The following is a 25,457-nucleotide window of genomic DNA, read 5'->3' as shown; positions in this document are numbered from 1 at the left end:
ATAGAATAAGTAGTATTCTCCCTTCCTTGATTTCAGAGTCAAGTAGGCTTCGTAAAAGGCAGAACTGCCAGCAAGCACATAGTTCGCCTGTGGCTAGCGATGTTCCACTGCAGGACTGTCGAGATACCTTCGGAGAAGGCGTTCGATTGCGTGTCGTGGGAATATCTCTTTTCTGTATTGACTAGATTTGGGTTTGGGGGAGCGATTCTGGAGAATATTGCATTGCTATATCAGCAGCCAAGTTCCATCGTTTTGTCCAATGGACTTATGTCAGAGAGGTTAGAGCTCTAGAGGGGGGTGTGGCAGGGATGCCTGCTCTCCCCGCTTTTATACATCTTATCTCTAGACCCCTACTACGGGCCTATGAAAGCCACCCAGCTATTACTGGGATCCGGTTTGGCCATACTCAGTACCTGTCTGCGGCCTTTGCCGATGATGTACTTATTTTTCTCTCAGACCCTGTTCGATCATTGCCCCTTGTATTGGACTTACAAGCACAATTTGGAATTTTCTCAGGGTTCAAAATAAATAGAGATAAATCGGAAGTGCTACCCATCACAGTGACCCTCCGAATGACCTGTCCGGGCACTTTCCCAATACGGTTGGTAAAACAAAAATGAAATACCTCAATATTAAGATTCAGGTGGACATATACAGTATTTATAATTCCAATATTCTCCCCCAGTTGGCTAAAACAAAACAAAAGTTAAAGCAGTGGAATGCTTTACCTCTCACTCTCTCGGGCAGAGTACAGTTGTTTAAGATGATGGAACTACCCCGATGGCCATATATATTGCAAATGTTGCCAATATGGATTCAAAAGAAGCATATTATTGAGTTGAATAGGCCCTGGGTGGGGGGGTGGTTTCTTTGGGGACTCAAAAGAGCATGATTATGTTTGCGTGAACTGATGCCACTGCTTAAAGGAGGCCTAGCCTGTCCGAATGTACAAGAATACAATATTGCTTGTCTTCTCTGACATATATACGACTGGATAATGGGGGCTGCAATGTACTCACCTGCGGACATCCTCTTGCAAGATTGGTACAAGCCATACACATTAGTGAATCTTCTGCATGCCCGAGCGACTGTCCTACCCAACCATATGCAGACCTTCCCCTTCTTTGAAGCATGTCGCAAGTCTTGGAGGCATGTGTGCGGAAAACTGCAAATGCCATGGGACCTATCACCCTTTATGTCTATCATTGGCCACCCCAATTTTCAGTCTTGATAGGACAACCCAATTTTTCTATCATGAAATCAAAAAGGGCTGACTACCTTCCAGCAGTTTCTTTCCACTGACAGTGGCCTTATATGATCTTATACAGACCTGCAAGAGGAATATATGCTATCCCACAAACAGTTCTACGCCTTCCTCCAAGTATGGCACTTCATTACTCAGGATCTACCAAAGGACCCACTGCTTACAGAGACTTCTAGTGTTTTCCAATTTTTTACAGGCTACAAACAGCGAGTGACCTGTGCTAGCATGAGGAAGAGGCTGCTGTTATTTGATGATATTGACTACATGGTTGGATTAGTGGGCAGCTGGAACAAGGATCTCGATTTTCAACTGACTGCACCTCCCCTGCTAGCCTGCTTTAAGACCCTGGTCAAAGTTTCGGAGACTGTCCAACTTCGTGAAATTCACTTTAAATTTCTGCCTCTATATCCCTCAAGCCATGGCCTTCCGATATAAACTGGTACCAACTGACATATGTCAAAAGTGCACGGCAAGTAGGGCCTCATATATTCACTGCTTCTGGTCCTGTGCAATTATACAGCGGTTCTGGACAATTATTTTAAACAGCTTGCAGAAGCTAATGGGTAGCCCTGTCCCCTTAACATTATCACTGTGTTTATTTGACTTCCCCAGGGACAAAATATCATGGGCAGCATGGCCCCAACGCTTGTTCCTGATGAAAGCGTTCCTACTTGCCAAACAAGCAATTCTGGCCCAATGGACAACACCCATAAAACCTTCTTTTACTCTCTGGCGACTAAATCTTCACAAACTAACGGTGTTCGAGCACATGTCTGCCAAACAGTCCTCATCAGCCCAGAAGTATGAAATGTTTCTCACCATCTGGAAACCTTACATCATGTCCTTAAATGCCAAAGCCCGCAGCACCCTACTGGCAGCAGGATGAGCAGCCCACCAAGATGCAGGCCTGCAACGAGCTGAATATCCTAGGTAGACCCCGAAATAACAGCCATACCCCCCTCAAAGAGCTTGGACCAAGCAGTCAGAGGAGGATACTAGTAAATAATCCATGGAAGGATATGGCACAATGGAAATGGACAAAGCCTAGCGAGAAGGGAGGGGAGGGAAGGGGAAAGGGAAACCTGTTTTGTATATTTGCTGTGACTGTGCAATGCTGATAACTGCAATGTCAGGTTGGTTTTCCTGTATAACAATAATGTTATAAATAAAGGTTTAAAAAAAACAAAAACCAAGCAACTGTCAAACCCAAAACAAAATTACTGTTAGCAACATTTTTACAGGGTGAGCAGCCTTCCTGATAATTCATATAATGCTGCTGTGTGAACGTGCTTTGCTTTTGAACTTACCCATAGAAGCAATCCTGCACTTTTCCCCTAATGTTTGCATATCAGTAGTCAGGACCAGCATTGGTTGTTGTCTGAATCCAAATCTCCTTTTATTCATCTCCACCCCTCCACCCCCCCCCCCCCCCCCCCCTCCACGGTTGAAGCAAGGGACTCTTCTCTCCTCAAAGCTCTACTAGCTAGGAGAGAAGAGTCCATTTGTTGCCACTGGATAAAGTCAGCTCACATATGATGGCAAATTCATCCTGCTATCTACAGAAAACTCTGTTTAAAGTAAACAGTCTCACTTTATTGCTTTAAGGATTAAGGGAAGTAATCTAAGGGTGATAGTTTCTAAACATGGGCTTTGCTGTATAAGTCAAAACTAGCATCTGGTGGTTAACTGAATACTTTTATTGTTATAATCTTATGTTCCCACATATACGTGACATTTATAAGCAAAAGTTTAGGTTTTGGAGATTATCTACTGAAATGTAAAAAAAAAAATCATAATTACATGAGGGTAAATAGGGATTTGAGGCCCTAATGCTTTTATACATGTGGATGGTCCAGTACCATTTTTTCATTCAGTATATCACAGCAAACTTCATCTTTGCCTTTCAATAAGCTTTGTGCAGTCATCTGATGGATTTCAGGTATGAATTTGACAGAGCAGCAAGGTCATTTTATTCCACAGGTGGTGAAGTAAACATTGATAAATCTACTTCCTCCATCCATCTCCTCATGTTTGCTGTCTAGATTGATCCTTAATGCTGATGTGTGCAAAGTATTACTCTTTGTTCATTAATAGAGAGCCTGTCTATTGATGATTTTTTTCTTTCTTTCTCTTGTTAGGTGTTTGATCAATATCTCAATTTTATTACATTGGAAGATGATATGTTCATACTGTGCAATCAAAACACGGAGCTTGTTTCCTATCGTGGCAAGTGAACCCAGTTTCATGAAATTAAATTAAAGAGAATTGTTAACTGTTGCATTATTAACAGAATTTATAGCTTTCTTTAGAGACAACTGAGAATGTATCCATGTGTTAGGGCTCCCTGGATAAGCTGGTGACACTGCCTACAAGTACCTGCATTTACGGGGAAGGAATGGCCTAATGGTTAGAGCAATGGGTTGAGAACCAGGGTTCAAATCCTGCTTCTTTCAATTGACAATCTCTGTGACTTTGTTCCTTGATCTCTTGTTGCCTCAGATACCCACAGATTGTAAGTGCTTTGGGGTGGGCACATATCGTCAACATTTTACTGTGTATATCTAGTAGCATAAAAATGCTAAATGGTGGTGTTATGGGAATGTATCTGGGTGCTGTAGAGCTTGCAAACGTGACTTTGCTAACTCCACTTTCTATTCTATTTCACGAGCTGCTGGGTATGCAGTGCTATTTGGATAAATTTAGGAAGCAAGTAGAATACTTAAGGCAACTTCTTTGTACTTGTGTTATGTACATTTAAAACAATAATCTATTCGTGCAAATTGCACCATACAGATTTTTATCCATTTTCATAATTTTTCATTGAACTTTATTCAAGCAATGAATATGATTTGGGGTGAGTTGGTACAAAGATGAATGTTTAGTGAAGGAGCATCTAGGGTGGTCACTTTCTTTGTTCTGCCAGTGGGCCATGGATGGGGAATGCAGGTTTGTTAATTCAGTCTGTTACAAGCTTCCGTCTTGGAAGAAGTTTGTCATATTGTCATGCGTGTGAGGTTATGAGTAGTCCATTCAGAATGTGAGATGCTGAAAGTGAAGAGGGACAATGCCAAACATCCCTGACATTGTCTCTCTTCATTGTTCTTGACTGACTAAATGAAGGCATGAGACATAGTGAATTTCTCAGTTACACAGGGCTATATTTGTCTTTGTATTGGGCCGATACAGTAAAAGTCACGGGAGAGCGGGCGATTCAGTAAAAAAAAATATTCAAATTAGGGCCCACGGTAAAAAGAGGCGCTAGGGACACTAGCGCGTCCCTAGCGCCTCTTTTTTGACAGGAGCAGCGGCTGTCAGAGAGTTTGACAGCCGACGCTCAATTTTGCTGGCATCAGTTCTCAAACCCACTGACAGCCAAGGGTTCGGAAACCGGACGCTGGCAAAATTGAGCATCTGGTTTTCAAGCCGCAGGCCGATTTTAAATTTTTTTTTTTTTCATTATTTTTAACTTTTGGGACCTCCGACTTAATATCGCCATGATATTAAGTCAGAGGGTGTTTTTACTGCTTTCTGTGCATTTTCCCGGTGCTGGCAGAAATTAACGCCTATCTTTGGGTAGGCGCTAATTTCTGAAAGTAAAATGTGTGGCTTGGCTGCACATTTTACTTACTGAATCGCGCAGGAATAACTAATAGGGCTATCAACATGCATTTGCATGTTGCGGGCGTTATTAGTTTCGGAGGGGGGGGTTGGACGTGTGTTTTCGACGCGCTATTACCCCTTATTGAATAAGGTGTAAAGCTAGCGCGTTCAAACGCGGGTTAACAGTGCGCTCCACCGGCCTGTATGTAGATAATGTCATCTGACAGCGAATGGACCCATCTCTCTAACTCAAAGTTTTACCAGTGAGGATGCTAGGGAGTTCCTGTGTGTGTACTACTTCGTAAGCGCCTCATTCTTTTTTTGTATCCAAGCTTCCTCACAGACATGCACCCTTTTCTCTCTTATAATTTTTTCTAGATCTCTGCACTTTGTAGTTTCTTTTCCTTATCTTCAACTTTTTCAGATGTTGACTCACTGTCTCGGCAGCCCCTCAATAGTACTTTTCAATGCTACCAAAAAAAAGAAAAGAAATTCATGTTAAAGAAATGACCGGCTCTAAGAAGGCCACAGCCAGTGACTTAGAGGACGGTGTTTGTGGCTGCAAGATGTCTATTACTGCTGGCCATGCCATCTGCTACATGTGCCTGGGTCCAGATCACGACTCACTATTATGATTGCGGTTAAATATATCCTAGATCCCAGTGGAATAGGGCTTGGAAGATGGAGGAACTTTGCAGGTCGCTAAAGAGCCAGATTCGTTTATTGTCCTGGAGTGGTGCCTCCTTGAGGTCCCTCCGAGTCGAGCAGAGCTCCTTGGACAAGGCTTCCACAACTGTGGCACTAGACACTGAATCATCATAGTTCAGTGGTCAAATAAGTGTCCAGTGCAGGAGCCTGCACACTTCCCAAATGCATCCATGAGATGCACCCCCTTCCATGCGAGGCTCATTGGGATAAAAGACGAAATGCCATTCATCAGAACTGGCAGCACAGTCAGCACCTTCAAAGCAGTTGGTGCCAAAGCATGCACTGTTGATGCACCGGGCCTTGTCTCTTTTGAGATACAGGTCTCTGGCCCCATTGATGCATCAGTCCCTGTCATTGACTCTCTGGTCCCCATTGAATCACTGGTCACTAGGGCCATTGGCGCATTCAGAATGGGAACATCCTTCAGGGGTACCTGGAGGATACTCTTTACTGAAACTTTCCTCTGTTTTGGCACCCTTATTTCCATCCCACCTTCTTTTTCTGGACCCTAGGCTTTCCAGGCCCCTTCTCTGTCATCCTCTAGTGAGCTGTGCTTAGAGACACTGGATCCTATCTGCTTCATTGTGCCCTTGGTCTCTATGTAGCCTTCAGCCTTCTCAAGAAGATGATCCTGTGTTGGTTTCAGAAGAGAATGTCTCTCCAACTCAGGCTGGGAATGCAACAGTCCATTGAAAAATTGATTGAATTGAAAGCTGATTTTTCCTCATTAACAGCTAGTGACAAGGAAGGGACCCTTCAGCCTCAACTATCCAGGATGTCATATTTGTTTGCTCAAGGGGGTGTCTCTTGCCTCCACACTTCTGGAGCTCCCATTGGAAATCGCAGGGGTGGAATCCAGCTCACCTCATTCAGGCAGGTTATCCCTCTCTGTGGAGAGCTCCAGCTAGCTTTTTCTGAGGATGGCACATGGGACAAGGCCGCTTGGAACATGCCCCTGTAAAAGGACCCAAGTCTTTGCCCCAATTGCCATTATCTTGTTCTGGGTCAGCCACCTCTTAATTCTGAGAGAGGTTTACGGGGATCTGTTTAGACCCCTTACCTGACCTGCTGAAGCATTTATCTCCACCATAAGACCTCTCATACTCTAAATTCCTGGACAAGTTGAGCATGGCAATTGGAGCCAACATCCCTAGGGACAAAAATCCCTGTGTCGAGGTTTTTGGGCTACGTTTGCATTCTGGAAATGCCTTTTGAACGTACAGTAATCCTGATTCTTTCAATCCTGTGGCATTTACAAATGAGAATATGAAAGAATCTATCCTCCTGCCTTTTGTTGCCAGGAAACTGATTCTTAAATACAGAGTTCAACAGTTTCCTTGGTTTGGGGTTGGTCAACTACTGCACCAGTCTGTGGTAGTGACGTTTGTTCTAAAACGAACTAAAAGGACCAGAATCTTTTCCAACACCATTCCCCCCCCAAGTAAAGATCCTAGGTTGTTGGACAGTTTCAGAAGGTCTTCTAGAGCCTGCATGGCACAATACTGGCACGACTGCATCGGACAGCTGAAGCCTCTAGTAGTCTCTCATAATTGGGAGCAGGAAGGCTTTCTGTAGGCTATGCTAGATGCAGAAAAGTGTGAATGCCATCTCCTTAGGTCAGTGTATGAACTGCTTGACATTGCAGCAAGACCTTCTATCACAGCCATTGGAGCATGCCGGATTGCCTGGTTAAAAGTTAGCAGCCTATGTGAGATTGTTCATGGCAAATTGGCTGATGTCCCATGTTTGTGCTTCTCCCATCTTCCAGTGCTGCACTAATGTTTAACTTTTCTTCTGTTTGGCGGCTTGCGGGATGTCCCTGACACCGCCAGCAACTGGGCCCCTCCTCTGCTCAGTCTAAAGATAGTACCCCCCACCCCCACACACACACACTCAGGCTAGGGTACGCCTTCTACAGGTTTGAGGTAGCATAATGCTTGCCTCATGCCCTCCAAAATCTAGCAGAGCGCACTGTTAACCCGCAGTTGGACGTGCGTTTTCGACGCGCTAGCTTTACCCCTTATTTAGTAAGTGGTAATAGCGCGTCGAAAACGTGCGTCCAACCCCCCCCCCCCCCCCCCCCGAAACTAATAGCGCCCGCAACATGCGAATGCATGTTGATGGCCTTATTAGTTATTCCTGCGTGATTCAGAAAGTAAAATGTGCAGCCACGCCGCACATTTTACTTTCAGAAATTAGCGCCTACCCATTGGTAGGCGTTAAATTTCTCTTGGCACCGGGAAACTATAAAGAAAAGCAGTAAAAAAAAAATGCTTTTCTGTACACCCTCTGACTTAATATCATAGCGATATTAAGTCGGAGGTCCCAAAAGTAAAAAATAATTTAAAATTTAAAATCAGCTCGCGGGTTGAAAACCAGACGCTCAATTTTGCCGGCGTCCGGTTTCCGAACCCGTGGCTGTCAGTGGGTCCAAGAACCAACGCCGGCAAAATTGAGTGTCAGCTATCAAACCCGTTGACAGCCGCAGCTCCTGTCAAAAGGAGGCGCTAGGGACTGTGCAAAAAGAGAAACTAACTCAGCAAAATCAGCCCTGATTAGCTGGATCAATTGCCTGCAGGAAAATCTACCCAAGTCATTGCTACCCAAATGTATTACTATAGCATCCAGCTGGGCACATATGCCCAACTTGCAATACAGCTTCGGTACCAACTGTTCCCAGCACATATTGTGCTACCCCATCCAAGCGATAAGGACCCCGTGTGTGGCTAGATCTAAGTGAGATCCGAACAGCCGAACTTTGACTTTCCTGGCTGCCCAATGAATGAAGGAGTGTCCCACAATCCAGATTGTTCTTTGCCTCCCGGGGCAGACCTGCAAAGAAACTGAACCTTGAATATTGTTATTCTTTGGCCATTAAATTTGGTCTAACGTACAAATTTACTGCGGAAAACCTCCTTCTACCTATCCTCTGTTTAGTCTCTATATGAAGACCTGCTTAAGCTGCACTGGTGGCTGCGCCAATCCTGAATGAATGGGTCAGGGTTTTGTCCTACCTGCACCAGGGCCGCTCTAAGTACCGCAGAAAATTGATATTTAGTAAGCGGGACAGCATTGGCATGTAGTAGTAGATGCTGTCCTCCAGGAAGTCTGCTATCTAAATACTTGCTCATGTTCTTTAAAGGGCAAGTGACTTGCGACTCAACCTGCCTCAGGCAGAGTGTTATCCTCTTTCTTGCCTGATCAGTCTTAGATCTGTGTATAATGATGAAGCCAGTCTTATCTTATACCTGCACATTCCGCATAAGTATCCCGTTATAGCCAAGATCATTCTCAGAAGTAGACACCAGCTCACTCGCCCTTAAGGCCCCGAAGAAAGCTAATGCAAAGGCTACTCCGAAAAGGTTATATTCTTGGGGGAACTTTGCACAAAAAAAATAAAATTCTGCAAAATTCTGCATACTTTATATTGGTCAAAATAATACAATGTAAATGACAGTCTGTAAGTAATTAATTTAAAATGTAATGCAGAAAAACGTATCTTAAAGATGCAGAGTTTAAAATATTTTGATCAGAATTTCCCTAGAAGTTCACTGTAAGTGTCCCTTCCACCCTTCCCTGGCCAGTCTCCTTTCACTTTGCCCTCTCAGGACCCAAATCCTTCACCTGCCACTAACTCTCCCCTCCCCCTCTAGCTCAACCCCTTCCACTCTAACTCCACTCCCAGAGTTTGACCCCTCTCTTAGTATTACCCCTCACACAGGCTCCTTCTCTCTCGCACCCACACAGGCTCCCTCTCTCTCTTGTACGCACACTCCCACACAGGCTCCCATTTTTTTCTCACGAATATATCCTCTCACAGACTACCTATGTCTCTCTCACACATGCACACAGGCTCTCACACACACACACACACATCCCTTCACACAGGCAGGCTCTCTCTCACACACACACATCCCTTCACACAGGCGCTCTCTCACACACACACACACACATCCATTCACACAGGCGCTCTCTCACACACACACACACACATCCCTTCACACAGGCGCGCTCTCACACACACACACACATATATCCTTTCACACAAGCTCTCTCTCTCTCACACACACACACACACACACAAGCATCCTTTCACACAGGCTCTCTCTCTCACACACACACGCATCCTTTCACACAGGCTCTCTCCCAATCACACACTCACACATCCCTTCACACAGGCTCCCTTTCTCGCAAACAAACAAGCACCCTAACATACACACAATCCATTTTTCCACACACACCAGCTCCCAATCTCTCACACCTATTCACACTCCTTCACAATCTCCTCACCTAAGCTTCCTCTCTTTGGCACCCATACTCATGCACCCTCACACATGCTCTCTCTCTCACCTCTCAGGCTAGCAGTCTTACCCACAGACTCTCTCGCCGGGCCTGCTTCATTTTCACCTGAAACTGTTCATCACAAGGAGTATATTATTCCCTGGTGCCACATAAACAATACTACCAGGTGCCCTAGAGACGAAAATGGTAAATTCCATGCCATCAGTACAAATGTGGTTAAAGTAAAAGATTTGGTGAATTTAAATATAAGTTGCACTTGGAATGTTTCTACTTGCCATGAAATGTGTAATCATGGGGGAAGAACTCCCCTGCTGTGCAGAAATTGGCAGGCCCTGGCGTGCCACGAGTGGAAGCCTTCCTGCTCGCGGTGAAGATGGAGCAGACTCCGGCGTGCCATGAGCGGAGGCCGTCCCGGGAACAAACATTCCTGAACTTGCAGTCCTGGAAACTGCAAGATGAGTTATTGAAGCCCCAGCATGTTACAATTGGCCAATTTCTGTGTGGGCTGACCCCAGGATCCTTAATCGCTTGCCTTGTTTGTCATCTGCTTCAACCACAGCCCTACGTCCTGTTTTCCCTAGGACATGAACCTATTCTCCTCCATCTTGTCCCGGAAGCCCTCATCATAATTTAGCCATGCCCACCTTTTGTAATCCTTGTATGCCTTCAGTATAGTGTCTGCATAGCATAACATAGGACTGTACTGCACTGGGTCCTCTTGCCCAACCATGCTGCTCATCCTAAGAAAGCCCGAGTCCAGTTAACTATGTTACTAAGTACCTTCCTTTCCAACTCCTATCCTTTTTTCCTTCTCCCTTTTTTTTTCTCCCCTCCAAGATGTGAAATATATAAATATAAGTATTCTTCTTAATCTTTTACCCAGATATCTGGAGACATTTTCCCATAATAGCGATAGGGTGGTGAGTACCGGTGGTCCCATGCTTGCCTCGGCCAGTTCGACGAGAGGCTTTAATGGACCTTATCAGTTGAACTTTCAGGGTCTGAGGTATCAGATGAACTGCCAGAACTGGAACTGGACCTTGCATTCCTCCTCTTTTTCCTCTTATTGCCTTTTGCGCTGGGGCACTGCTGCTGTGCTGCAATTGTTACTTCTCCAGTTCTCAATGGACTCACCAGTATTTGCCCCATTGGCCTGTGCAGCTGCTCCTGACGCAAGGACGCTGTTGATTGTCATAGCTTGGAATTAAGGTCTACTATCCTGCGCAACGTCTGCCACCTCCCAAGTGTTTTGCATTATTTATGAAGTGGAACAGTCAGTGGGCAGGGAAGGAATCACATGAGTGGATGCAAGCTCCATGCTCTGCCCAGGTGCTACTACGGTCCCTTGAGATGCTGCAGGGAAAACTGTCCCCAGTGTGGATGCAGCAATGCCATTTGTATGCCCCTGTACCAGTGCTAAACTAGGTGCCCAAAAGGAGGAGTTACAGGGGTATGTACCAGGTACCACTGGATATGCAGCAAGGCTCCATTGAGCCGCATTGGCAGCAAGCACAGGCCCAGTAGGACTGAACTATGGGCATGTGCCTGGACCCCATTCTGAAAAATGAGGCTGCATTTGCTGCCAGGCTATGCCTGCTGCCCTTCTGGCTGTTGTGCTGTGCCGAATGAATTGTGTGGGCCTAGATATCCTGCCACTGCACCTCTCCAAGAGCACATGCCAGCCTGAGTCCGCCCATAACTCGGCCCTGCCACCGACAAATCTAGAAGCTGGGAAACACAGTGCGTCCATGAGTCATGGACACACTGTGCATTCCTGGGATACAAACAACGCAACTGAGAATTCTCCACTATTGCAACAGGTCTAATTTATTCATTTATTAGTTTAAAGTCACCTTTCGCTATCAGTGTAGCTTTGGGATCTCACCACTTCTTCCTTGCTCAACTGTCGCATCCCTCTGCTGCTGTTGCGGAATGACTGGAGTTTCAGGAATGGTGGGAGGCTGCTCACCCGTTTGTCCCTCCTGCATCGTCCTCTTCCTTGAGTCCAACCTCTGGACGATGCTACTTCCATCAAGATGTGGTCCACTCTGCCAGACCCACCCTGGGCTTCAGAGTAACTATTCCTGGGATGCAAACAACGCAACTGAGAATTCTCCACTATTGCAACAGGTCTAATTTATTCATTTATTAGTTTAAAGTCACCTTTCGCTATCAGTGTAGCTTTGGGATCTCACCACTTTTTCCTTGCTCAACTGTCGCATCCCTCCGCTGTGAATTTACAGCGAATCTTGACCGAATGTATCTTTTGTTGCCTTTGATCGGTGCACCCCCCAATGCCACCACCCCATGCTGCCGAGGGGGGGGGAATCCAATATTTATTTATTTATTTATTTATTTATGTAACACTTTATTTATTTTTTTATTTATTTAACACCTAGATGAACCTAGGCTTGAGCCACCATGCGGTTCACTGAGTCCTCACCATCGTTTTCACACGCACGCTTGACAGGACACCTCGTGCTCCATCCGACTTGGCCTAGATACCTCACCACCTAAAGGATGTAATCCGATTCTAATCGACATGGTGATATTGCCACAGAACAAGGAAAATGTGACACCTGCATCCACAACCACAATTTAAACCTTGTTGACCATGTCATCAAAGGTCACCCAGCCCTCGCCCCCCCCCCCCTCTTGAGCACGGGCCCGCTGGGATGCCTCTAGCCCCGTCACATGCGTACCCGAGCAACGTAGTTATGGAGGAGAGTGCATGTGCAAGTAAGACCACGGCCTAGACTTATGCGCGTATTTGCATGTAGAGGTCCTTTGTGTGCATAGACCGTGTCCCAGATTTGGGTGCATATTTGCATGAACACCTGGGCGCGGTTGGTGTGCGCACAAGAGGATGTCTAGAGCCAAGGGCAGGAAAGCTATGGCACCAGCAAAAAAAAAAATGTAAGGGCCTTACTATCTGGGAGGCTTGCCATATAAGAGCAATCTAGCCATAGCTCTCTTTAAGCCTATATCAGCACTGTTTAAATGCTCAAGGCGATTTGGCTACTGCAGATTTTGGCAATGTTAGAATATCCCCTTGGGCTATGGTGACTACGGAGGTGAGTGGGTTGAAAGGAGACAGTGGACAGCTCCCCTCCCTCCTTGTTCCTGGTGCCAGAAGCATCTCCGAGGGAAGGGTCAGAGATTGTCAAGTTTGAGTCTATGGGCTCTAGCATGGGCCATTCTCCTTCTCCTGTATTGAATTTTTCCAGGACCTGCAGACTTTTCTGTAGGGGGCACCCAGCTGAGGCGAACCAACCTTCTAAGAAGGTTCACGTGCTCGGGGCTCCCACTTGTCAGCCACTGCATGCAAGCGTTGCAGGGAGGCTTTCCTTGGAGATGTTTAGGGGGATGTGGATCATTTATTTATTTATTTATTTATTTAACACTTTTTTATACCGACCTTCATAGTAAATAAACCATATCAGATCGGTTTACATAAAACAAGGGTATAACAGAAGCAATAAATAAAAGTAATTAACAAGAGAAGAGAATAAGATAAAGTTACATTTAACAAGGAGTAAAAAACTTGGGAAGCTTAAGAGCTGGAAGGAAGTTAAAGGCCAAAAAATAATTAAAGAAGCATAGTCCAAAAGGAATTTGGATTAAAGCAAAAGATGCTTTAATCAGTAAGTGCCAGAGTTCTTCGTTTGAATGACTCGTCAGATGACTCCAATGGGGATTTGGATGTCTTTCCTCAAGATAAAGGAGAAATTCTGTGTGATTTAGAACCACATTGGACTCTACTCTGGTTTTTTCAGAGATGAGTTGCCAAATCTGTTGACTCAGACCCTGAAGATGCTCGATGTGGACTGGTGTGATGCTATGGTCACCTTACGTAAAGCGTCTTACTTCTTTCCTCTCTTAGATCCAATTCAAGAGTTAATTAATCTTGAATGGAGCACCGTGGAGGCAAGTTTTAAAGGGGGGATGCACTTTAGTAGGTTTGTACCCCCTTGAATCCGAAGGCAAGAAATCAGTTATGATTCCTGAAGGTGGAAGGAGGGACAGCTTTAAAAGATGCTCAGGATGGAAGGATTGAAGCTATCCTTAAACAGGCCTTTGAGGCCAATGCAATGAATTTGCAAATTATTTCTTGCTGTTGCCTGGTGGCTCCCTCAGGAGACACAAGGAGCGGGGTCCAATGGTGGATCAGTGATGGAACCAGCGGCCGCATTTTTAGCTGATGTGGGCTGTGACTTGGTGCAGACAGTCACTAGAGGGGTGGTTTCTGTGATAGCTGCTGGGCGCCAGTTGTGGCTGTGAAATTAGATGGCAGACACTATGTCCAAGTCCAGTTTCACAAGGTTACCCTTTAAGGGTTTTATTTTATTTGGCAGTGAGTTGGAGAAGATAGCTGATAGCTGGAGGGAATCCAAGGTTCCTTGATTGCCTGAGGACAAGAAGGCAGCGTTGAATCTTTTTGGAGTGAGGGACCGCTCCAGGGATTCCTGTCTGTTGCTTCCTTACAGTGGAACAACTACTCAAAGGTCTCATCCTGTTGGAAGGTCCTTTCAGCCTAAGAAGCCTCATAAAGATGCAGGCTCCAGGATCAGAGCGCCTCAATCTTCACACCTACTGAATCAGGAGATAAGCGGGTGACTATCTTGCCTTTTTCAAAGGTGGGCTCAGATTACAGCGGACCAGTGGGTCCTAGAAGTGGTAAGGGATGGCTCTGTTCTAAAACTCCTCCTAATTTTTCCAGATGCCTTTATGGTCTCTCCATGCAACTATTCCATTTATTTTGTATTTCCCAAGAAAAAGGAGGGGTCTTCTCTCCCATCCTAGACCTCAAAGGGGTCAATCAGCATTTGCGTGTGACTCATTTCAGAAAGGAAACTTTGTTCCACTATAATGGCGGTACAAACGGGAATTTCTCACATCTGTAGACCTGACAGAGGCTATCTACATATTCCCGTTCACCAGGAACATCAGCATTTTCTACGCTTCGCCATTCTGGGATGTCGTCATCAATTTCAGGCTCTGTCCTTCAGGCTGGCTAGAGTGTCCAGGACTTTCTCCAAGGTTATGGTGGTGGTAGCAGCATCTACGCAAGGAGTGCATTCTGGTCCATCCGTATCTGGACGATGGGTTGATTTGGGCCAAAAATGAGGAAGAAAATCATTTGGCATCTCGCAAGGTTATCACCTTGCTCCAGGAGCTAGGCTAGTGGTGAACTTGGTCAAGAGCATGTGATTCAGTATGGCGCAGGGCAGAATGTTCCTGCCAGAGAGTCACATTCAAAAGTTAATCAATCAAGTTCAGGCCCTGAGAAGGGCCATTCGCTCAATGGTGTGGTCTTATTTGCAGGTCCTGGGATCAATGGCAGCCACATTGGACGTTATCCCCTGGGCAAGGGCGTGCATTTGGCCCCTTCACCACACATTACTCTCTCTGTGGAATCCGCAGTCCCAAGAGTACACAGCGCGACTCCACTTGCCATTGGAGGTGAGCATACAGTTGCAGTGGTGGTTATAAGTGAATCATCTCAGGAAAAGGGTTTCCTTGGAGACACCGGACTGGTTGGTGCTTATAACAGATGCAAGCCTCACTGTCAAGAGTTGGTGGCACAAGGTTGCTGGAATGCTGAGGTGTGGCAGTGGACCATCAAAATAGAAGTAAGTGCAGTTCAATTGGCATGCTTGTGGTTCGCCAAGTGACTGGAAGCTCGAGCGATAAGGATAATGTCGGACAATGCCATGAAGCTAGCTTACATCAATCATCAAGGAGAAACTAGAAGGCAAGAGTTGCCAGTGGAGGTAGATGTGCTCATGGTGTGGGCAGAACAGTATCTCCAGAACACATCTGCCTCCTACATTGCTGGGAAGGACAATGTCAAGGCTGATTTCCTCAGCAGGCAGGTTTTGGACTCAGGAGAGTGGGAGTTGGCACATAGTGAAGCTCTGGGGTCGTCCGTATGTGGATTTAATGGCAACCTCCGAAAATGCGAAGGTATCGCTGTTCTTCAGTCGCAGAAGAGGTCAGAGAGCGTCGGGCATCAAAGCTCTCAATCAAATCTAGCCATGGTGTGGGATGTTGTATGCCTTTCTGCCATGGCCAGTGATAGCCAAGGTCATTTGGAAGATTGGAATTCATGCCGAAACTGTACTTCTGGTAGCTCCGGATTGGCCTCAGAGGCTGTGGTATGCCAATCTCGAGACAATATTGGTGAGCAGTTCACTCAGACTACCATCCAGGAAGGATCTATTGCATCAGGGACCCATATTGCATGATGATCTGGGTAATTTTTTTCTTATGATTTGGCCTTTGAGAGGGCTTGGTTGCTGAAGCATGGTTATTCTGCTGCAGTAATTTCCACTTCACTCCGGTCAGGACATTTTCTACATCTTTAGTTTATGTTAGAGTTTGGAGAGTGTTCGAGAGCTGGTCTGAGGAGCGAGGTTCTCATCCTCTCATGGTTGAAATTCCACTGATATTGGAATTTTTGCAGGAAGGCTTGGCACTTAGCACTCTGAAGTTGCAGGTAGCAGTTATTGCTTGCTATAGGGGGTGAGTCAATGGTGAAACCGTCTCTTCCCATCCAGATGTGTCCAGGTTTTTGAAGGGAATTAAGCATTTGAGATTCTTGGTGCCTCTTTGAGACCTTAATCTGGTCTTGCCTTTTTTCCCCGTGGTCTCTCTTTATTTTTGCTCACCTTGAAAACAGTATTTTTTGTGGCAGTCTGTTCAACATGATGGATCTCTGAGCTGCAGACTCTTTTTTGCTGTGAACCATTTCTGCGAATGACTCCGGGGGCAGTACAGCCTATTTGCTGAAAGTGGTTTTGGAGTTTCATTTGAATCAGTCTAGTTCCTTGCCAAAACTGGACAGGGATAGAGATGAGTGTGATTATCGTCTGATGCATGCCTTGGATGACAAGGGGCACCTGGTTAGTACTCTTTCGGGAAATCTGATTGACTTTGTGCTCCTTGGTGGAGGTAAACAAGGTGAACCAGCAACACCGGGCAACTATAGCCTGTTGAGTGAAAGAGGTCATCATGGCTGCCTATGTGGATGCAGAACCTCCTTTTACCTAGACAGATCAGGGTGCATTCCACTAGGGCTCAAGTGGTTTCATGGGCAGAGCTTTGGTTTTTGTCTCTGACGAGATTTGTCAAAAACGATGTGGTCCTCCCTACTCATTTTCTGTAAGCATTACCGCTTGGACATTAGGGCTCAGGAGGACGCGGCTTTATTTCTGTTAATTCGTTTGAAGGACTGGTAAGTGACATAACCAACCCTAAGTTTAGTGAATGTTATCTTTTTGGCTGAGCTCAGTGTTTCCCAATTGGCTGGAAGTATGAGTAGTTGACTGTTAATAGTCATGGTTAAGTCTAATCAGTTTGTCCACAGTTTGGCTTTTCTAGAAATACTGGTGGGCTGATGTTGGGGCAGGGCTATATGTCAGTGATGTTAATGAGTCAGCTCTTCTCCGTTTCCATCTACTGGTAGGAGTGTGTAACCCACTGGTGTGGACTGGCCTGTCTTCTTTAGAGGAAAGGAAATGATCAGGTAAGTATTAATTTCTACTTTAATCCTACTCTCTCTTTCCTGTCTTTTAACCAGTTTGTAATCCACAAGAGGACATTGCCTCCTATCCCATGATTTTTTAGTTTTCTTAGAAGCTTCTCATGAGGGACTTTGTCAAATGCCTTCTGAAATTCTAGGTACACCACATCTGCCAGTTCAGCTTTATTCACGTTTCTAAACCCCTTCAAAAACAATTTAGTAGATTTGTGAAGCAAGACTTCCCTTGAGTAAATTCATGCTGACTGTGTCTCATTAAATCATGCCTATCGATATGTACTATGATTTTGTTCTTTATAATAGTTTCCACAATTTTTCTCGGCTCTGAAGTCAGGCTTAATGGTCTATAGTTTTCTGGATCATCCCTGCAGCCCTTTTTAAATATCGGGGTTACATTTGCCACCTTCCAATCTTCAGGTACAACGGATGATTTTAATGACAGGATACAGATTACTTGAAATAGGTCTGAAATTTCATTTTTTAGTTCTTTCAGAACCCTGGGGTGTATACCATCTGGTCCAGGTGATTTGCTACTCTTCAGTTTGTCAATCTGGTCTACTACATTTTCCAAATTCACCATGATTTGGCTCAGTTCATCTGAATAGTCACCCTTGAAAACAGTCTCTGGAATGGTATCTCCCTGACATTCTCATCAGTAAACACCAAAGAAAAAATTAATTTAATCTTTTTGTAATGGCCTTATCTTCCCTAAGTGTCCCTTTAATCCCTCAGTCATCTAACAGTCCAGCAGGTTGAGAGACTATTTAAGTTCCTGATGGTATATAAACAAAACTAATGCTATTACATAGACCAAAAGTGGTTCATAGAAAAATATTCACAGGGAAATTGGATGGAAACAGTGGAAAATTATCTATGTAAGTTGGAAAATGAATGTGTGGCAAAGTGATAATGTTTTTAAGCATGTACAAGTGCTTCTTTCCGTGAGAAAGAGTTGGTAATCATCCCCATATTATCGACTTCATAGCTTGTTCTCCAAACCATAGTGATAACATCTATTCTCTCCTTTTCATTCTCAGCGGTTAACAGATCAGATATAACAGACACCGAGATGGAGAACATTATGGACACTATTGTTGACAGTCTCTTCTGCTTCTTTGTAACACTGGGTATGCTTTCAAATTGTCCTGTTTTAAAACCTTTTGATTTACTACTTCATTCTCTAGTATTATGTATGAGGTGCTTAGAGAAAAGCTGTTGAATTTTTCCTTTCCTTTTCCATTGTCTTCTCTTATCTCAATATGTGTACATATACATAGGTCAATTATGAATAAAAGCTGTTGCCATCTAAAATTATTTTGACTGTATACATCAGATAACTTTGTTCCCTATTCAGAGTAGCATTTAATCTCTAAATCAGTTGGTGGTGATGTGGAGTTATTTTGCCTTCTCTTCCAAGAGATTATTTTAAATTTACTGAATAACAGCAAGAAATCCAGGTAATTATTTCCTCCACCTTCTGCCCACCCCCCCCCCCATTTAAAATTTAATACTTGCAAGAGAGATGGCAAAGATTAACTTATCAAAAGTAATTTATTATTGGGAGAGTCAAACTGGCAGGTCAGTAGCAGTATTGTAGGTCTGATTCTGAAATCTTGCTTCTGCTCTTCTATATGGGGAGACAGGGCAGAGAGGGGAGTGTCTCAGCCATCACTCAGTAGAAAATCTAATGGCCACACTTACAGAGTTCTGTTGGGAATCTATGGTCTACGACCGCCCCGATCTTAGTCTGTTGAAACAATGACTGGGCTAGAGTAGAGATCCTGGGGAAATTCTAATAAATGAAGCATTAGTAAATAGCAAATCCCTGTTGAATACCATATACTAAGATGTCATAACTGCTTTCCAAAACTTAAAAATAATTTTTAAAGAAAACATTTTATCCTGAATGTACTTGGTAGTGGTAATTTTGATATTTTTGGCACTCACTTTAATTTGAACTTCATATTTTCTCTTGATATCCAATTCTTTTCTTTGTAGCTCTTATTACCTTTGACCTAATCTTGTGGCCAGCATTTTTTTAGTTTAGTTTTTTTTTTTAGTGTAAATAACACAATTTCAGAATATAGAGAATAATGTTTTGAGGATGCACAAGGCAGAGGTATGTTAGAGCACCCACTGAAAAGCCAGCAAGCTGTGAAATATTTGATATCCACTAAAACTGCCCTACTAGTAGCATTTTTCTCTCTCCAATAGTTAAACAGATGTATTTCTTCATACTCTTTTGCCCTCTCTTTGTCACTGTTTCTCCATCTTCAAGCAGGCATGAATTGACCATATTCATGGGTGATATCATCTGACTGTGCCAAGACAGACTCTTCTCTCAGAGCTCAGCAAAAGTTTAACTGAGCATGTAATGGAGTTTCTGCATGCACTGCCTTATGAGTCACTCAGTCTTTCTTTGACTGAGCTACCGCATGGGCATGTTCCCAGTATCTTTCTCTTCTTAACATTTTGTTTGGGCTGTTCTTTGACCTGATTCTGACTTGTTGCATTATTTTTACTTTTGCCACTGCCTTTTTAGTCCTACAGAAAAATGTGAAGGAAAAAAGTATAGAAAAGCCCAAGACCAGGAAGATCACAGTCAGCGGGTTTAAGACCTGCATTTGTGGGTGCCATATGTCCATTACAGATTCACATTTTGCCTGGGCCCATATCATGATACTTACAGTTGTGTTAGGGTGTCCCTGTACAACAGAACCACAACTAAAAAATAGAGGCCCTATGTAAGGTGTAGATGGGTAAGAGCCTGAAACTACAGTGTGAGATAGAGCAGCGGAACTACTCCTTCTCTGAGTGTGGTGTCGATGATCTCCTGGCGCAAGAAGTTGAGGAATAAATGCCAGTGATCAACCTGTTTGCTTTAGAATAGCTCCTGATGCTTTTGTGTGGAACTGGAGTGCTGGTCTACTTTGTGTACCCACCAAGCCTTCTCATTGCCAATGCTGTTCAGAAGGCCCTTCAGGACAAAGCAAAGGTAATTCTCAAAGTGCTGTCCTGACAACAAAAAATGTGGTATTATTACCTCATCTTTCATTTTAGTCTTCAGTCCCATTGAAAATGTCTTAATACACAAGAGAGCAGCAATCTTTGCCATCCAAATCTACTGTCTCTGGCCCTTACTGCATGGATATTGAATGCTTAGTAGTTTCCTCCTTGCTCCTTCCTAAGGAAGTGGATTTTATGTTGATATAATCTAGAAAGCCTTCAACCAGAAAATCCTACAGTTTCAAATGGAAAAGGTTCTTGGCTTGGTGTGTGGTACCAGCCATCTGGATCCCTTTTCCTGTAGCCTGAGGGATTTGCTTCAGTATCTGGTTTTTCTCTTGTCCACAGGCCTTGACATCTCTTCAAGTCAAGGTTCATCTCAGCGCCATTATGGCATATCTCCAGCAAGTGGAAGGAACTTCGATTTCTCATCACCCTTTTAGTATTATACTTTCATGAAAGATCTGTGGCACTATAAGCCTCCAGTTAGTAAACTTTGAGTGCCTTGGGATCTTGATGTAATCTTAGATCAACTTATGAAGCTTCCCATTAAACCTCTTGAGTCAGTGGACTTAAATTTATACCTGGAAAGTGTTTTTTTGTGTCCTGTAGGAAGATCTGGTGTGGATAACCTTACAGTATATTATCAGATTTAGCCAGTAATCTTATGATACAAATTAATTAGTTTTAGGGAGCATGTACAGACACTTTTTGAGGTAACCAATTTATTAGCAGCATAAGGTAAAATAAGATTTAATATGGTACAATTATTTCTTTTGTTACAGTTTGTTTTACAGTGCAGACACTGTCAAGTAAGATAATTAGAATTTATAAGTGTTATTTTTAAATTCAACTTTGCACTTAATAATTACAGAATTGCCAAAATAAAATAGTCCACCTGAAACATAATTAAGCTCGTGTTGCCATCCTCTGTCGTGCCATTCCAGGGTCGTTTCTGTAACAGGACACTGTCTCGACACCAAGGGTTAATCCAATAAAGCCCCTTTTAGTTGATGACAGATAAAACCTAAAGTTCTCAGTTGTCTCCGTGAGATATGACAGCAGAAAAGGATAAGGTTATATTAATTGACCAAACGTCTTTCAAGGGAGTGTGGCAAGAACAGCTGCTTCTCAATTATGGAGCAGACAGTACTGAGTACCTGTAACTCAGTTTAGTTTGCAGGTTTACCGCAGCAGTTAGTTTTGTTAACAAAGCTCTCTTGGCAGAGCTTGGGGAATCCTTGGAAAAAGCCATGTTGAAAAGCTCTTAGCAAAGGCTCTTTTGGATTAAGTCCCCAGGATAATGTCCAAATCATAAGTCTGTCTGGGTAACTGAGTCTTTTTCGAATATTCAGCTCCATAAGAGCTCAGTGTTCATCCAGATTGGATATTGCCACCTCCTATAGGCACAGGATTGGTGGGATGCAAATGATATTGTCTGGGTCCTAATGCAAAGGAATATTATCATGTAGTCATTAGAGTCCATCAGCAATACATTTGCAAGATCAATACCCATTTCATAGCTGGTCTCAGGCTGGATGCAAAGTTTTACCAAGGGCATGTTCTCAGTTCTTGTCCAAGGTTCTCCTTTCATTTGGGAGGTGATGACAACTCTCTGATATGAAGAAACAAACAGTCCTTTTTCCACTGTGTGAAAAACAGTCTTTTATAAAGCTGCCAAAAACATCATATGGCTGCAAACTCCTGTTTAGGGTCACTGGCGTTTACCCTATAGGCCATTACCTCGGTATGAAGAGTATGTGAATTACAGACTCTGGTTAATATTCACCACACCTCCAATTTTTTCACATCAGGATTGTTCGATGAACTCATCCCAAGTTCCTCCCAAAAATGATATCTGCATTCCACATTAACCAGACTATTGTGCTGCCTATGTTCTTTGCAAGACTGCAATCACACAGAGGAGAAGGAACTCTTCACTCCATGCATGGTGTCTTTACTGAATATATAATAGACTGTGCAGTCCCTTTGAATCTCAGATTTATTAGAGAAAGCAATCCTGAAACAGCCTATTCGGTGAAATAGTGGCCACGTTGACATTGTTTGATCTTTTGTTTCTCTCATATCGCTATATTTAGCACCCATCACATGAAGCAGATAAGTTTTCTGGCAATTTAAATTATATACAATTTTGACTTAAAGACTGGGTTTTGGAGGTTTTTCCAACCAATGATAAGATTTTTAACTGTACAAATACATCATAGAACATAGAGACACGATGGCAGAAAAAGAGCATATGGCCTATCTGTCCATTCACATCAACTACACACATCAATACACGGCTACTATCGGATGTCTTTTCCGCTGTCAAAATTGTTTGCACGTACTTTTTAATCTCTTGGTGAAATTTTATTGTCTTTCTTGCTTACATTACTTCACCTATCTCTCTAGATTTATGTTATTTTGATCACTATTTTTGCTGTTATTTTCTGTCAAAAATCTGTTTAAAGCAACTAATTAAAGTTCTGTTTAGTCCTGTTAGGACCAGAGAATGAAAATTGATTGACGTTCTTTATTATTCTTATTCATGGAACAGCAAATTTTAAGACAACTTTTTGTCCAACATTACTTGTTTGCATGAATGTTGAGTACAGAAAATTGTGGTTTTTGTTTCATTCACCTAGGAGCTGTTCCTATAATTAGGTGTTCAAGAGGAAATGCAGCAGAAATGGTGGCTGTGGTAAGTGTGTTTGTGTTTATAATATCCAGAGCCTCCATCATGTCCTCTTTCCAAGCCTGTTTGGAACCTTTTCTAGTCACACATGCTGTCATAAGCCAAACATGAGACAGGGCAGGTGCTTCATTCCAAAGTACTGGATTTTTATTGTTGTAGATCTCTACCCCATGCCTATGCAGCTGAATGCAGGCTATGAAGTGTGGTCTCAAGGATAAAAGTGACTGCTTTGAGTACTTCTAAAGCCCTTGGGTCATGCTGTACAAAGTCAGCTAGTATAGTGTTTCAAGCCTAAGGCACACCTATGCTAACAGAAATGTTATGTGGCACACGATGCAGGCCATATTATAGCCAGTGGTAGAGCTAGGAAGCACTGAAAGGTCTGGCAGTCTCTCTTCCAATTTTAAAACAAAGGAAAATGGATGAGTAGACATATGAACCAATCATGATGGACCAGCTTTCTTTATATACAAGTGCAAAGGAGAAGTAGGTGTGGTGTGGGCAGCTGGCTAAGTTTATTACTTGCTGCTGCTGCTTCAGTGCTCAGTGCATGTTCTCCCCATCATACACAACCAAGGGATAGGACAGAGGCTGTAAGGACTCAAAGGAGGAAGCTCAGGATGAGGAAGATGAAGACGTGCTATATGCAATGCGTGCTGCACAAAGCAGGGCCTAGCTATATGTTCTGTGCATGCTGCCCATTAATTACCACTCTCTGGGGCTCATGCTGTAACAAGGAAGAAGAGGCATGCATGATTACACATGTTCTCAGAAAGGAGCTCCTACATGTTTAAGAGCCACTGCCAGTGCTTCTTATTGCTGCAAGATGCTGAGAGGAGAGCCCAGATGCTAGCCTGAATTTGAGACAGCGGTGACTTTTCCATGGCACATTTGATGAGGTCTCGAGGCACACCATTATGCCATGGCACACTGGTTGGGAAACACTGAAATAGTAGATGTATCTATAATCCTGAAATCTATGTGGTTTCCCTTCCCTCAGAAATAGGTTACACTAGGGTTGAAATACTAAGTAGAGGAAGTCTCTCTTCATACCTTTTGCATGGCAGCTTGTAGTGTTGTGAGACACTGAGCAGGTCTAGTGAAAGTTATATAACATTTAAACTCCCATGGTATTAAAATGGGCACTTTTTTGCATGCTTGGTCAGATTGGAAGAATACTAGAGTCCAAAATGTACCCAGAGGATTAAAAATCCAGTGGAAGATGAAAACTGTCATCTCTAGTCAAATTTGAAATATAACATGAAAACAATTTCGCTTGACCCCCAAATGTAGAAATACCTTTCTTTAAAAAAGTAAATGATTTCAATAATTTTACCAATAGTTATTGTGTAGTTTGATATTTTTATAAAGGGTGGCATGTACCTGATGATATACAGCAATGGTGGAAAAGCAAGAGCAGACACAAGCACTTATAAGCTGCATAGTGATACATAACACATCAGATTTGCAGTTTTTAGTTTACTTTCTGAAGGAAAAGATGGCTTATGAGATCATTGCGTCCATATGTGTCCCCTTCATATTTGTTTGATGTCCTGTTCACACCAAATTTTCAGGACATAAAGTAAGTTGGCTTCAGTAGTTCTGAGTGGAACTTCTTTGGGGGGGGGGTGCTTTTTGGAACAACTTTTCAAATACTTAAATGGCTTAATGTTTGAAGAGATACAGCAGCCTGAAGATGCCTTTTAAATGTACTGTTCAAGATTCTGTAATTCCAGAGGGAATTAAGTCAGATTTCTGAAGTGACTGCACACTCCACTGTCTGCATTGTATGTTCCCAAGTCCTGTAAGATGCCTCATATACTATAAAGGACTATAGATTGGGTGGGAGAATCACTAAGCAAATAGTGAGTTTACTAACAAGCTGTCCAATCATTAGTATGTACTTTTAGAGGAAAATGTTTTTAATGCTGTGCTATGATTCATTTTTTTATGGCTCATCCAAGTTTCAAAATTTATCAGGACATTTTTTTTTGCTTAAGTTGACATAAACAAACCTCCTCAGATGTTTCTTTTTCTCCCCAAGAAACTGGATAAGAAACTGCGCGAGAACCTAAGGGATGCCAGGAACAGCCTTTTCACAGGAGACACTATGAGTGCTGGACAGTTCAGGTATGAAACTGGACTTCATGGATTTATAATTTTATCACCTTAGAAACCAAAATAAAAAAACACCCTACGTATAATTTCAGTTCTCATGTGGCAGGAACCCAGGTCTTGATACCAAAAGATTTGAAGGCTCACTGAGTACATGTTTCAGCTGAAAGAAGGCATTAGTTCAGGGAGTTCATCCTTTTATGAAATTAGCTGTGTTTGGGTAA

General features: G+C 43.3%; 1 protein-coding gene across 8 annotated transcripts in view; it reads left to right on the top strand.

Annotated features, from left to right (window-relative positions):
- The window catches only part of SCFD1 (sec1 family domain containing 1), a 417,399-nt gene that overhangs the window by 97,799 nt on the left and 294,143 nt on the right, over positions 1-25,457 (top strand). For all 8 annotated transcript variants that reach the window (XM_029599000.1, XM_029598999.1, XM_029599003.1 and 5 more), the window contains 4 exons: positions 3,403-3,490; positions 18,455-18,544; positions 23,069-23,124; positions 25,163-25,248. In XM_029599000.1, the coding sequence (XP_029454860.1) occupies positions 3,403-3,490; positions 18,455-18,544; positions 23,069-23,124; positions 25,163-25,248 (320 nt within the window). The remainder of the gene's footprint in view (positions 1-3,402; positions 3,491-18,454; positions 18,545-23,068; positions 23,125-25,162; positions 25,249-25,457) is intronic.

Source organism: Rhinatrema bivittatum, chromosome 4 (assembly GCF_901001135.1).
Source record: "Rhinatrema bivittatum chromosome 4, aRhiBiv1.1, whole genome shotgun sequence".
In the NCBI taxonomy this organism is placed as follows: Eukaryota; Metazoa; Chordata; class Amphibia; order Gymnophiona; family Rhinatrematidae; genus Rhinatrema; species Rhinatrema bivittatum.
This window is presented reverse-complemented; position numbering and strand designations above follow the sequence as displayed.